General features: G+C 45.9%; 1 protein-coding gene across 1 annotated transcript in view; it reads left to right on the top strand.

Moving 5' to 3' along the window:
• The window catches only part of LOC142583036 (uncharacterized), a 211,162-nt gene that overhangs the window by 173,604 nt on the left and 21,777 nt on the right, over positions 1–15,781 (top strand). The window contains exon 3 of the mRNA XM_075693287.1: positions 12,031–12,170. Within this exon, the coding sequence (XP_075549402.1) occupies positions 12,111–12,170 (60 nt within the window). The 5' untranslated portion in view covers positions 12,031–12,110. The remainder of the gene's footprint in view (positions 1–12,030; positions 12,171–15,781) is intronic.

Here is a 15,781-nt window from a genome sequence, read left to right as displayed (position 1 = left end):
TACTTACGCAAACATTAGAGCATTACACAAAAATAATAGGACACGTTAATGTACATTTTAGAGAAAAAAACAAAACATACAGTTCTTTCAGCAAACAATGTCGAAAAAATAGCCACTACAATGTCATATGACAAAAAATACATGAATAAAAAGCAAAATATCAGCTCAGAAACAAGAGACCACACAGAACGCATATAACGGGAAAACAGAAGAAAGGACATCATGCATTTTGTTGAGGTTAGGCAGTGGAATATGAACTCACGAGTTGGCGGAATTTATCAGGATTTGTTTCGAAGACAATGAAATGAGGAATAGCGTTCCATAACCGAATGGCACGAGGAAGCGCCGACCAAATGAATGCGTGAGTGTTCCTTTAGATGAGCGTGAAGCTTAGGTGATTATGAAATCCGCGGGATGTGCAAGGTGCGACTTCAAGCCGTAAAGAAGATTTCCTAGCAGTATGAACGCACTTGTGAAGTAATGATATGAGTGCAAAATCACGCCAAGTACTTAGGGGCGGAAGATAAACATCAAGTTTTATTTGTGAGATGCTTGAATTGTAGGTGTAGTTGCGCGAGATAAACCTAGCGGCCCTATTTTGTACTGATTCACATAAGCTGGTTAGGCTGTTGTGACGGGATGACCAGATTGGTGAGGCAAATTCGAGCTGGGGGGGAGGGTGGGGGGGGCGAACAAACGTCCGATAAGCTAGCTTGCGGACGTTGGAGAGCGAACTACGTAGCTTTCGGCGTAAGTAAACGAGTGATTTTGAAGCATTGTCACGTTAGCACAAGCATTAGCCCATGGTCAGAGTACTTCACAAGTGACGTCGGTACGCATTTCAACACGGAAAGCACAGGGTTTCGCGAAAGCGTATTACAAGTCAGAACAAAACAAAAACATTGAAAAACAAATGAGCCTGTTATAAAACCTGTTCAACCCGCAGTGGTTGCTTCCAGCCCTGTGAGAACAGACTGACGCCCCCGTCTCACAGTGCCACTTCTCAATCATCTAACCGGGCTCCGTCCTGGTCAACCTCCCTACCTTTCATTTATCATTTGCTCTCTCTCTCACTCTCTCTCTCTCTCTCTCTCTCTCTCTCTCTCTCAGTCATCTAAACTGGAGCTTCTAATCCAACTCGTGCGTGCTTGGTTCGTGATTGCGGCGTTTACCGAGTACCCAGCCGAGAACTCGGTCGGTGCATACGTTCGCACGCACCGTGGATTGGGAGCCTAACCACTGCCTTCAAAGCGAGAACGGCAGCTTTCGCAAGAACTCGCCCAACCGTGCGTCGCGAGCATTACGCGGTTCGCTCACTTCTTTGCCGTCAACGCCTGCGTGGGTTGAGCTTTCCCCGAACTAACTCGTGCGCCGGTTTAGGGATGCGGCTCACTAGTTGTCCCTGCAAATAAGGGAGGAGCTGTCAGAGGCAGCTTATACTCTCACTTTCACACGAGTTGAATTGCATTTCTTGCGCGCATGAGTTCGGGTTAAGAGTTCGCGTTTCACAAGCCGTTTACAATTCACGCGGAATGGCTGATGTCAATGTTACCTCGTGCAATACTGCGAACCCGTGGCATGACTCGAATTTAAATGGTGCACAGAACGTAGAAAGGGGTCGTGTAAAAAATGGGAATTGTGAAAGACGAGGTTTAGTGAAAGCTGAAGACGGTCAACTCGGGCTATACGCAGGCTTCCAGCCATTTGCGGCCCTTCTGCTTGCTGCTTCAGATAGTGTCTTTAAAGCGATAGCTTTCTTTGGCACCCCCCCCCCCCCACACACACAAACACACTTTGCGGTTTGTCAGTTTATGGCAATTCATGGCCAACTTGGAACAGTAGGTGTCACTAGGTGCTACTATAGGCGCCGAATGAATGTACCAGCCAACGAGCTAATATGACGTTTGAATGCCACCCAACTATGCCCACCTGTGTTCAGCATAACAATAAAAACTGATGTCCTGAATAAAAATTGAACATTTGATAAGAATAATATTTGGGGTTTTACGTGCCAAAACCACTTTCTGATTATGAGGCACGCCGTAGTGGAGGACTCCGGAAATTTTGACCACCTGGGGTTCTTTAACGTGCACCTAAATCTAAGCACACGGGTGTTTTCGCATTTCGCCCCCATCGAAATGCGGCCGCCGTGGCCGGGATTCGATCCCGCGACCTCGTGCTCAGCAGCCCAACACCATAGCCACTGAGCAACCACGGCGGGTAACATTTGATGTCTACTCACAGGCATTCCTGAAGCATACGGATTTATAATGGATGGCTGAATATTATTTAACGGATTCTTTTATTAACTTATTTTTTCTTCATTTAGCCACGCAGTAAGTTCCAGTGGGTGAGTGCCAGTTCTTAACCAATCCTCCATAATGGGCAAGCCCCACTACTATTCCTACATAAAACTCATCAACCCAAGACAGATCAAAACAGCATTTGTACAGCATAAAAAAAAAGCCATCAGCGATAAGTGTTTGTCTGTGTACCTCGTCGTTCCTTCTTCGTTCATGCTTTAAACTTATTCGACTATGAGTTACCAACTTGCCCAAACTGCCACCCTTCTAACAACACTTCGCTTCACATTATTTCTAACGTGCGTTGCATCTGCATGCTTTCGTTTACAAAGATATCAACCCAACGTTGGTTCTACCGGTATTTTTGTTTAGTTCAAAACTACTCTGGAAGAAACTTAATAATAATAATAATAATAATAATAATAATAATAATAATAATAATAATAATAATAATAATAATAATAATAATAATAATAATAATAATAATAATGTAACAAAAAGCATTTGAAGTGCAGATATTCAAAAGTCAATTAATCTTGTAATTGAAAGGTCAACGAGCCATACAAATCCTCACTTGACTGAAAGCACTAATGCACTTCAATGCAGGACAAGATAAACATTTTATGAGAAAGCACTGACGCTATATACATGCAGCAAACCTGCGGATGCGTTCCGTATAAGGAGAAGCACGTCTCAAAGTCTTGAGAGGCCCATCAGTGCGCAAAACAGTGAATGCATTTCCTTGCATGGAACAAAGCTACGGCAGCTCGTCACTTGTTCAATTTCCTTGCTTGGATCGCGTTCATTCCTGTATTTAACCTGATCTCGAGCGCACATCGCAGGCCACCGCCTTCCTAGCCAAGCAAATCGGCTCACAGGCGACTGGCTTTCCAGTCCTCTTTCAAGTCCCCGTCTTCGTCTGCGCTCTCTTATTTCTACAGCTAGCTAGAGCAAGCAGTCCTTAATTCCAAAAGAGTAATGATACACTATAGCGTCCCCTCGCACCATTCAACTGTCCCTCTAATTACAAGTTTGAATATCAGCATTTACTCGTAATTAGCAAGGCAGCCCCTCGACAGGACCCCGCTGAAAGTCGGGCGAACAAGAGCACAACGAGACGGGCGGAACGAACCGAAGCCAAAGCATTGAAAAAGAGGAGATTGTTTGCCCTGTAAGGGGAGATGGCTCCTCCGCGAGTCGTTCGTTGAGCCGAAGGTGCGTATCTCGTAATTAGCGTGCAGCGTACAAGATTCTATAGGCATGCGAGATACGCGCTGCTAGCTTCTCAACTGCCGTCGGAGCAACTCCTCCGGTTCTCAGATCTATTAGCGCGCGCAACATACCCCCCCCCCCCCCCCCCCCACAACTGCTATAGTTCACACGTGTTTCTTAAGAGCCAAGTCTAGCGCGATAAACACGAGTTAAACAAGGGGCACCTGTAATAGAGACACTCGGGCGTAGCGCTTCGCTTCATTTTCAAAAAGTCTCGCGATAGACACGGATCCATAAATAGCAGTCTCTAGCTGCGCCGTACGCAACTTCTCTGGCTGGCAACGCAGACGGTGAAAATTAGATTAGCGCTGCCGCTCGATGCACCGACGTTTTCACCCGATCGAAACGCGGAGCCAAGCAAGCCTGCTGTATTCATCCACCTTCTGGCTACACCGTGTAAAAAAACGTGAACGTGGACTTCGGGACTACACGTACGTCAGACTGGAGAACGAGAGGTGTAGGATGAATTGGTCAGCAGCCGATAATCTTCAATGGTGAAACCACTTTGAGGGCCCAACGCGATGGTGAAACCCAAAAAAAACAGCGGCAGAAGAAGGGGTATTCGGACCATAAAGCCCCGGTGACTTGCGAATAGGCTCATCTGCAGGCTTAAATGTTTCGTGTACATATTTCTCAAGGTTCGCTTCTAGTACGCGATCTTTTACTTTAATTTAGTACCTTTCTTGATACAATTTTTTTTGTCTAGGTACTTTAGTGCAAGCACTAAACCTAAGTTATCAGCCTCAAGCGAAATACGGACCCGCTTGGTATAAATGTACGTTTGTCGCTTCGGTGAGCACAATCTAATCATCTTTTCTACTAGATTCTTTTTGCTATACCCTAACACAGTCAAAGTAGTACTTGAAATAGATTAAAAAAGCCGGCTTCGTACTGCAAAGCTGTTCAAAATTTACTTTCTCCGGTCCATAATTATTGTAAACGTATTTAAATTCAACTTTCTTCAACTGTACAGATCTCAGATACTTTCAGACCAACGCGCGAGCACGTGGTTGAAGCGTAGTGAAGGTACAGTGCGCCATATCGGCCAGTCGTCGACAGAGACAGACGCGAACATGCATGTTCGCCCGCATGCACTGTAAAATAAGCGACACTTTTATTCACTTGTAAGAATGTAAGTTATTGTGTAGTGTGGTGCGAGGATGATAGACCTACTGCTGTAGTATTGCCTCTTGTCTGCTTTCAGTCTTGTTTTCTCGCTTCCAACAGAATTACTATCAAAGAAAACAGGAGCAATACTACCGCATTAGGAGGGCAAGCACCCTCGCACCCTGAAGGCAAACCGGATGTTCGCGCCACTGTTCCTTTCAGTATTCTTCGGTCACGTGCTCGCGGTATCCTGCTAATGTTTCTGACGCAGGCAGAAAACAGAGTCGGGCATGACAAACCAGCTCTAAAATCGCGCACCTTGTGCGCGTGCGTGCAGGCTTTCACTCACACCCACCGCATACAGCGCAGAGTCACGACGTTATCGCCCTTGGACTTTATACGGAACATCACGCCGACGCCGACGCCGACTACAGAGGCGCGTATGGAGTGTCCGTATAGTTAATATCGCGATAAGACCATTTTATTATTCAATCAAACCCTAGCGAATAATCGCTGTCTCAGCACCTAAATTTTGACTGGCGAAATGCTAGCAGTCTTGACAACAAATAAGCGCTTCTTTCTTGCGTGATTAAGATTTTACAAACACGCGCAGAACTGAAGAAAGGAAAAGGCCCCGCCGATTCGCCATAATTCCACACATCAGGAAAAACTTACGCATTAGAGCGATTTGCGCATCGGAGTCGTCGGGCAACGCCTTTTTTTTACACGCCCTTTATTTTTATTCGGGGCAGCCTTCACGCGAAAGCACCACCGACTACGAAATGTGTCGCTTAAGAACTTTCGCGTGCTAAGACGGCACCATTATTTCGAGGCCAAGTGAGCAAGATGATTGTGTTCGCTTTGATAGGCTGCAGTCACTGTGGTTAAGTTCAGAGCCGGAGGCCTGGCTGAAATCTTTTTCTATTTATTTAGCAACACATTATAGGTTCTGCACCGGACATTGAGCAAGGAGGGCGTCACAGCAATAAGCAGTAAATGAACATTGGGAGCAAAAGTACAAAACGACATCATCAGTAACCTACAAAAAAATAATGTCCATCTGCCACTTAGCAGAGGGCATACTTTAGCATGCAACCACATTACTTAAAGGGCTTTGGGAATATTTTTCGAAGTCTGTGCTTTTATTTCTCGTTTTTGCTCCAAACTAAAGCTCGAAATCTTCTAGAAAATGTCAGCGCCCGATATGTAGCGCAACTTTATAACTGTTCTCAACAAAACGTTCAGCAGTCGCTTTATTTTTTTCTAGGTCGTGACGTCATATCTTTAATATTATTCTTTACTGAAAGAAAAGGAGTATTTTTAACTCAATATTATTAAAATAAAGCTAAAGTTTAGCTGAAAGCAGGTCGGACGCTAAAATCACATTCCCTTGGATAAAGTCCATGTTTACATCCTCCTCTACTGCAATAATGAACCAAGAGTTATGGTAATAAACTCCGAGCAAAATCTGAACGTCTCTTTTCGCACTATACTTCTTGGATCAGCCGTGCTCTGAAACAGCCAATTGATTCAGCGTTCGTGTGTTCCTTCTAGATCGAATGCTACAGATTGTTTTCCCGCTTAAAGTGAAGAAGAAGACGAAGAATAATCGTGAAGATTGTATGCTTGAAGATTTAATATATTCTCCACATCATGTTTTGTATGTGAAAAAGGGAGCGTGGCAGCTGCGTTCAGCTATGTGAGGACCGAAAGAATCGAATGTTCTTTGTGGCAGCGCCGTAGGATTGGCCCAACCGCACTTACCGAGATAAGAACGTTCACCTGATTACTTTGCCGTGCACTCGACGGGAAATAATATGAACTACAAGTAATTCTTCGAGCAGTAAATCTTAAGGGGCGGGTGAAATTGCTTTCCTCTTTCTCTCCTACAGATGAACAAACTTGATCAAATGAAAATCCCGTGAGGAAAACATCACCACCGAAACAAACTCGAGGTACAATTGCTAACTTCAAAATTTTTCCGGGACCATGCGGTTCGCCCAAACGACTATATGTCATTGCGAAAGGAAAGGACAAATGTGTCGTTGTTCTTCGAACTAATCGTCCTGCCAAGTGCAGACTGTTGCCCGGATAATTGCCTTTTCGATAACGTATTTTCTTATGATGCGTACGGGGCGCCGGCGTCGATTCATTTCAGCGTGTGCCGAAATGCGTCTGTCAAACACATCCCGGCAGGAAATAAAGAAGCAAGAAAGTGCGCGAAACTCATTAACACCTGTAGTACACGACTCTGCGGAAGCAGCGAAAGCCACTGTTATCGAAAAGTCGATCACACCACTGCTGAATGCCTTATGGCACTCGGGCTTTTCCTATGTGAGGTTTTTTTTTTTTAAAGGGCCCCTCACCAGGCCAGTGAGCAAATTTTGGTTACGCGCTGTAAGTTGTTACGCGCCCTCTTGGGAGCGTTCTACCGCAATAATTTTTCACATTAGTTGATTAAGAGCCGAGATAGAAATATTTCAGTGCCCCGAACCCATGATTCCATGAGGCGGGCGTCACCGCCCACAAGGATATTCTCTCCACTTGCCCCATCTAGCCTCCGCAAGCGAAGTTCCTTCCCTGCGTTCCCCCATACCAGCGCTCGAGGGTCGCGTAACGCATACTTCACGGGCTCCGCCTTCTTTTTCTTTTTTTTTTTTCTCGCGCTTTTTTTGCCGCGCGCGAGCTGTTGTCTCGTTTCGCACAGCACACGATTTTGCACGCCGTGCACAAGGGACTAGCGGTATAAGTCAGTGCTACATAAACACTGAGACAGACGCAAGCAGAACGCAGAGCATGATTGCGCGCTGGAACACTGTAGAAAATGACATGGTTTCGCTCTCAGCGCGCGCGACTGCACCACGTGGGACACAAGCAGACCAAACGGCAGTGCTACTTTATTGCTGCGGTGCGAAGTAAAACAAAAACACGAAAATATTCTATTTGTGTGTATTATTATTTTTCTAAACTTTATTTCGTCTATTGCAGCGACAGATTACACAAATAACAGATGTTGCCTTAAAAAATTCTCGAAGTGTCATGTGTCACTATATAAGCGACGTCACAGCATATATATGCACGTAGTGCACTTGCTGATATACGTGCGCGGCGCCCTTGGTTTGAAATTTCAGCTCTTTCCGCGGCGCGTAGCGATGCAGTGCTTAGCAGAAACGGTCGTGAGCGCGCATTATATGCACTGTGCTTGGCAGCTCAAAACGGGCAGACTACACTCTTAAATGTACACCCTTTGGGTCGTAGCTTGCCACATAACGATAATCGTCATCTGCCTTGCTTGTGTTTCCTTTCTTGAAAACTCGACGCTCGCTAATTTTATGTCGAGAATGATCTGTCATGCTGATAACGCGCACGCCGTTCGTCATTTGGAAGTACCGGGCTCGCAGCGTTAAAGAAAGAAAATGCGGACAAGACATATGGTGATTATCGTTGTGTGGCAAGATACGACCCAAAGGGTGTAATTTTGTTTAAAAGTGTAGGTGAGGGACCGTTTAAGAACTCTCGCATTGGACAGCAGCTACGTAACAAACAATTCATACTCTTGTATAGATCCGCAGCGATGTCAATACGAAGCCAGAATTCAGTTTCACCCCCATAATTGATATTATTTTACACTGGTCTGCAATCACACAGCCAATAACGGATTGGTAGGGCCAACTGTGCTAGACAACTTCGCTCGACGTTAAAGTAAACTCCCTCACTACACAACCAAGCTATGCGGCGAAGCATCAAAACTATACGACGAGCGCTCAGGTAAGTGACGCCACCTACACCGTGAAGAGGAATCCACTGCTGGCGTTCGAGATTTAAACATAGCCTCTCCGCACCGTGTTGCGAATCTTTGAGGCCGTGTTCTCTTTCGTTATTGTTGCGCTGAAAGCTTGGCAAAAGTACTACACCGGACGACACGCCGCGCTATTTATGTCATAGGAGTAAGCCTCCAGCTCCTTTATTAATTTTGTCGATAGCCTTTCGTACACATAACTCAATTAGGGGAGAAGCACGCGCGTGCTAGCGTGAAGTGGAAGAGCGGGACTCGGAAGATATGATAGGAAGAATACGAAGAATTGTACGTATTCTGTCTATCTCTTTCTGCCCTTGCTTTGTTTGTGCGTAACTGCACGGAAGGAAAAACAAGGTGCATGACGTCATGCTCACTCTCATCTTTTCCTTCCTCCAAGGTTAGGATAGAAATCCGCTAGCCGAAGATGGCGACAGCACTTTGGATACAGACGCCGCCCAGGACACGCCTACAGCTAGTCACAAACTTGTCTGTCTATGAATGGGGCGACGAAAAAATAAGCACCTGTAGGCCCTATAGTGCAACCGCATTTAGTGGGCGGATAGACGGCCTGATATACGCGTTCACGAGAATGAGCTTCTCGCACGCGATTGCTCGATTAAGGAGGAGAGACAGGTTCTCACTCGGTCTTGATTGCCATTCTTGGGACGCCCAATGTTGGTCAAAATGCTTCGCTTTCATATTTGGTGCGATATATTTGCCTGTTTCTTAAATCTCCGAGCGTATGCGAACGGGGGTAAGAGATACTGAAGACTGCGTTTGACGTCACCTAGCATGCCGACCGCTCACACAGCAAACCATTCTTCGCAAAAATATATAAAGGTAAAGGCGTTATTTGTTGCTGCCATCTCGATTAGCACATATGCTTAGTGTCCAAACTATCATGCACCAAGATTTAAAAATATGCAAATGCCATGTAGCGGGACAGAACCAAGGTAACCTTGTTTGCCGTTGCTTGGAGATACTTGGATTATTCTTGCATTCCGCCTAATTACGTACTCAGTCTTAGTTATTCAACTTTTTAGATATTATAATTAGATCAAAAGTGTCAATTAGAAAATTGTAGAGCAACATGAAAAACATGAGCAATATGAAGAAGGTTTCTGTTGCTCAGTACCTGCTACATAAAAGTCTTTTAAGAGCGTAAAAGAAGCCCGCGAATACACGCAAAATTGCTGCACGACTGGCCACTCGAGGCACTTTGCGTGTATTCGCGCGCTTCTTCCATGCTAGGAAAAACACTTTCACTTAGCAGGTATTGAGCAACAGAAAGCTGCATCGGAAGTACTATACGTACGAGCGTGCGCGTGCGCGTGCGTGTACATGTGTGCATGTGTGCGTGCGTGCGTGTGTGTGTGTGTGTGTGCGTGTGTGTGTGTGTGTGTGTGTGTGTGTGTGTGTGTGTGTGTGTGTGTGTGTGTGTGTGTGTGTGTGTGTGTGTGTGTTTGTGTGTGTGTGTGTGTGTGTGCGTGCGTGCGTGTGTGTGCGCGTGCGTGTTTGTGTGTGCGTGCGCGTGCGCGTGTGTGTGTGTGTGTGTGTGTGTGTGTGTGTGCGTGTGTGTACATGCGCGTGCGTGTGCGTGTAGAAAAGAGACGACGAACCTTTTAAAAGACATATTTACTAAACGTTTTAGGCTGGTACATCAGCCGAAAACGTTTACTATATACCTCTTCCAAACGGTGCCTCGTCTCTTTCCTGCATATGTTACGTCGGGTCCTGCGTGCTGAACTTTGAAGCCTGTATATATATATATATATATATATATATATATATATATATATATATATATATATATATATATATATATATATATATATATATATATATATATATATATATCGGGCCCCTCGTTTAACTCCATTTCTTCTCGTTTATTACATAACGAGGGTCCCGAAAGCGGCAACATGGATGCCTTTAGGTAGCATGTGGGGGTTTATCGACCGGTTGCCTTCACCCAAAAAGATACGTTCTCGTGACGCCTGCAGCAGAAAGGATGTTCCACATCCGCCGCCAAGGTCTGCGAGTGGGGGCGCTGGCTAACACTCCTGAGGTTTTACTAGGAAACATAAACACCCAAGAAAGTGGATGGGGAACGGCGCCGCGGTAGCTCAATGCGAAGGTTGTGGGATTGTTCCCTGCCTGCGGCAAGTTGTTTTTTTCATTCACTTTCATTTCCATTAATTTATCGTTTCTTTACTTAATTTATTAAGCGCAAGTAATTCCCCCTAATTGTCCTTGGTGTCAGAGTTTGTTGGCTACTTATGATATGACTAAAGAAGATCGGGCCCCTCGGTTAACCCCCGTTCTTCTCGTATATATATATATATATATATATATATATATATATATATATATATATATATATATATATATATATATATATTGACTGGTATTCGATGACAAATCATTATGGCTTATGAACTGTCCCGTGAACACGGGTCAGTAGTGTTTTATGTGAATAGGAAAGAAATGGAGAAAGAAAATACCGTTACGGCATTCCTCGCTCCTCAAACCGGTGCGGAAAGCGCACACGTCAATACTATGTACCTGCCTGTTTGAATAGCCTGCCACCTAGTGTATTCCGCATGAGAACAAAATACACCTTGAAAAAAACTTTGCGGTCTGTCTCCGCGTTGCTTCCTGCCCCATAATTATGTCATTTAGTGTTACTGTCTTAATTTCGCATTGCTGTCATCCCTTTTGATGTTGTAATAGTTATGCCTCTATATCTGTCTCTCTGTGTTGTTAATTTTTTCTTCTTTTTTGTGTTTGTGGAGTTCGTTGCAACATCTCTATTGTCCTTTGTTGTGCTAATGTTCGCTGTCTGCCAGGCGCTGCCACTCAAGCCCTTCGTTAGTCTTTGGTAGGCCTGATTTTGGTGTACGAGAATTGATATGAATAACAGTACAATCTATCTATCTATCTATCTATCTATCTATCTATCTATCTATCTATCTATCTATCTATCTATCTATCTATCTATCTATCTATCTATCTATCTATCTATCTATCTATCTATCTATCTATCTATCTATCTATCTATCTATCTATCTATCTATCTATCTATCTATCTATCTATCTAAGGATAGTTACCCACTATATAGCCAGCTAATATGCGCTGAGCGAAATAGAAGAGCGGAAGAAATACGGACAAGATGGGTGACGACGATGACAGAGGCGGGAAGGTGCAAAATACAGATTGGGAAAGGGCAGAATGCACAAATAGATAAGAATGCACAAAGTTTTTTTCTTTTTTCTATTCGTAAGTGCTGCTTGCCATTAGCCAGCTGGCTGCCTTCGCTAATGATATGTCCAACATCCCGATTCACTGGCATTTGGTCGTACAAGCTGTTTTATGGTAAAAACAGTTTTACAAGTACTGGTGAACATCTATCTATACTTTGTCCAGGATTGCTCACTTGAAAAAAAAATAAAGATAAAGTGAGACCTGGAAGTGCTAAAGGCGACGTTAGCAGTCGTGCCGTATTCCACGCGTTCTATACACTTACACACTTCCTTTTCCTATTACAGGTGCAGCTAAAGCCGCTGAGTCACTCGGAAGCGTGTATACCGGAGACGCATTGCAAGGGAGCCGCGCTACCGCGCGCACCATGATGGACACTTTATCCAACGACCCAGAAGACGGTTCCCTGCAGAAAAAGAAAGCCAAGGTGAGTCGGAAGAAACCCTGTCCGTCAGGATTACCTGCTATGCCGTCCATAACCTACCCACACATATCTCGGTGGGATTAGCTGGACGAGTGTTCATACCTGCAGGCGGTCATGATCCTTGCAAAAGTTGACGGCGATATTCCGCTCCACCCGATCGCCACTTATTAATTGCGGTAGAGTCTGAACCCCGTCACGTTCCATCTTGTAACACGAGTGATTTGAACCGGGGCGCAAGAATCTGCACGCCACCCCATCCACGTCGACACGCAAGGCTTGCTACTCGCACTCTTGCTCTTTATCACATAGGAACTTTACGAGGAGCCGAAGCACCTCTCTCCTATACGTACAATGCACTAGCTGGAATGAAATGCCACCCGCGTTTGCGATGGGGGCCTTCTTGCGTTTCTGCTCATCAATTAACAGTTAACATTTTACTTCCAATTCTGGACACCAATAATCAATGGCTGACGTAACAATTATTTTGACAGAATGCACACGAGGATGACGCGCCAAGCCCTGTCTTGCACAGCCACGCTATAGCTGGCGCTGACGCGGCGCGGATGCGATAGAGGGTGGCTTCGGTTAAGCGAAATTCCAGTACCTTTGAAAGGTTGGTGCGGTGAGAGCCACCACTAAAGGTCAGGCCTTATGTAGCCTGTTTCATCACACTCATCAAGAAAGCTCGCGTTTCCACGGACTACGGGTCACCTGCTCAACCCCCTCTCCACCGCCCTCTGCTGTTGAGATAACTTCCAGGCACGCATGTCAAGTGACGAGATTTCACCTGGGATGGCAGACTGTCTATACGTTTAACTCGGGAGGCTGCAGAACACTCGACGAAGTCGTGTTTCGGGTAACTCACGGCATGGAGTTTCCTACAGAAATTACTAGGCGAAACTCTGGCGCTCTAGTGTCTACCCGATGTGCAGGTATGGCGTTTCAGCCAGCACGACAACGATGACTGATGCACGGATTTGATGTAAAGTCCGCGGACCTCGCTGTCCGGTAGACCAGGCTTCAAGTATGGGGAAGTACAATACGTTCTAAGAGCCGAGAGCAGCGCGGCCTACGCGCTGCCGTTCATTCCAGCAAGAAGAACGAAGAACTCCGATGCCACGCGCCCTCAGTCTTCACCCTTCCTTTTTCTTTGTTTGTGCGAGTTTATTTTTTTTTTTTTTTTTTTTTTTTTGCTCTTCACACTCCCGGCCCACGAAGTGCTACGGGTGCATTTCTAGGAAGTACAAGTGATGTATCGGCCGCGTGACTACATTGCCGTTTCCAATCTTCAGTCGACACACGCGCGCAATTCCGTCGTTTCTCGTAATGTTCTCCAGAAGACGTGCAAGTTCCCGCAACAGTCTGGGCGCGGAGTCATTGCGCACTATGACGCCCTATGACAACATTGCTTTCAACAATGCTAGTGGTGTCCGACAGTGGCTTACTATGAGCGCTTCTGAGGGGTACTAAATATTTCTTCTATCAGCGATTCCAGAAGTCATTTGCATCACTTCGCGCTGTATGCATGTTATAAGCAGCTCAGTATGGTAGCTAGACACTAGGGTCACAGTTTGCATGTAAGTAAGTGCCATCAATCGCTTGCCATGTGAGAAACGGACTTCTGGTTTCTCTGATGCAGGATATGAATGCGTCAGTTGTCTAGTGTTTATGATCGCTTCAATTTCTGTTAGGACCATGCTCATGTTATCATAATCTAGAAATGACCTTCCTAGAGCTTTTCCTCAAACTCACTGACCGCACATACGGACCCAAAATCCACTCCACGAAGGAGCACGTTCAGCAGAGAACTTCCGCGTAATGCGACGAGCCGACGGATAATCGCCAACCTCACTCCCTTAAACAATGTCATACACAGCGCGAAGTTCACGAGAAGCACAGTTAAAGCCCAGAGCATTTTCAGAGTAGATCACCGCGGGAAATCCACGACGTGCAGCAAAATGCCGGAAAGCCTGTAAGAAACTGTCGGCCCTTGAGCGCAAGACAAGTTCCAGGTGAATAGCGCGAACTACCGCGCAGGTAAACAGCACGATGTAGGATTTCTGTGTAGGCTCACATTTCAGGTATACTGGTCCAGTAAAATCCACACCAATTATTTGTTTGAACACATATGCACATATACACAGACATATACACATATATACAGACATATACATATGTCTGTATATATATACAGACATATACCCCACACCAACAATGTCAAACGGTTTAGACACATTCGCTCGGTCAGCAGGTTGCGCTGCCATTGGAGCCGTCGCCGTCTTCACCTTTAAGCGTGCGCACCAGGTACACCGCCCGATCACCCTTTTCACGCACCACTTCGCGTATACGTCACCCAGAAGCGCCTGCGGAGTTCTGCGATGGTCGTTGCGACTGCCGCGTTATAAAGCCTCCTGTGCAAGCACGTTGCGATGAGTTCGGTGGCGCGGCCGGTGATCACAGGGAAGCATTATGGGGAGCTTGATGCCGTCCTGGCCCGCGACATTCGCAAATTCTTGTTTCAATCCGCAGCAAACCAGTCTCCTCCGCAAGAAAGGGGTAGACATATTTTATTTTAGATGCCGTGTGAAGATCGCGTCCTTTTCGGAGGGCTGATATTTCAAGCCGAAATCGCTGCTTTTGGGTAATTGAAAGTCAATAAGTTTCAGAAGCGGCAAGCTCCTCCGATGTTAGGCGTCCTTTGGCGAGTTGGCAGGCCGCTGCGCGCTACTACAAACCTCACTATCCATGCTGTGACTTGTAGCACCCGCAACCAAGAACTATGTCTCGACAAATCGAAGACCGGGGGCACCGATGCAGATGAAGCATAGAGCGTAACAGCGTCTACTCCTCACTCCTCGTCTTGTAAAGTAGTCAGATTGGCCAGCCGACTGCTCGGGCCATTCTTCCTGTCATGCTAACCAAGCCGATCCTCTCCACCGAATTTTGCTTTCAGTCAGAGACCGGGCAGAAGTGGCCCCACGAATCTAGGTCTGCTGGGTTTTCTTTTCCAGAAGAGTCGTTCCACTGAGATGAGTCAGTGCTATCATGAATTTCAGGGACCCTTTTTTTGACGCACTGTTACCACCTCGTAGCGACACTTCGAATCCAACGAAGAGCCATCGTTGAATCGGTCAAAAATATATCGAAGAAGGGATTCGAGTGTGTCAGTTATAAACTTCGCAAGTCAGGCACCCAGTGAAGCTCCAGTAGGCTCGAGCCAAGGAAGTGAAAGCTGTTTTAGCAGAGTTACGCAAGCTTTTGCCATGCGCATCTTTACAGGTCAGGTAGAGCCCGGGACTGGTGCCAAACCGGTCCGGGTTTGGCACCAGTCCGGGTACGCTGGTGCCAAACCGGTCCCGGGTTTGGCACCAGTGTAAAGTCCGAGCACCTCGTTGTCTGATAGGTCGGGCTTCAAGTAAGGTGAAGGACTATACGGCCGAAGAGCCGCGAGCAGCGCGTCTTCAGCCGCCATTTATTCCAGCATGAGGACGAAGAACGAACGTGCCAGGCGCCCTCGATAGCGGCACTTCCTTTTTTTCTTCTTTTTTTTTGCTGAAAATGCCTGAGCTATTTGTTTGCTCTTAAGATTTGACTAAACTTCCTCGTTCTGAATT

Source organism: Dermacentor variabilis, chromosome 5 (assembly GCF_050947875.1).
Source record: "Dermacentor variabilis isolate Ectoservices chromosome 5, ASM5094787v1, whole genome shotgun sequence".
Taxonomy (NCBI): Eukaryota; Metazoa; Arthropoda; class Arachnida; order Ixodida; family Ixodidae; genus Dermacentor; species Dermacentor variabilis.
Note: the sequence above shows the minus strand (reverse complement) of the source record. Positions and strands in the feature narration are given on the sequence as shown.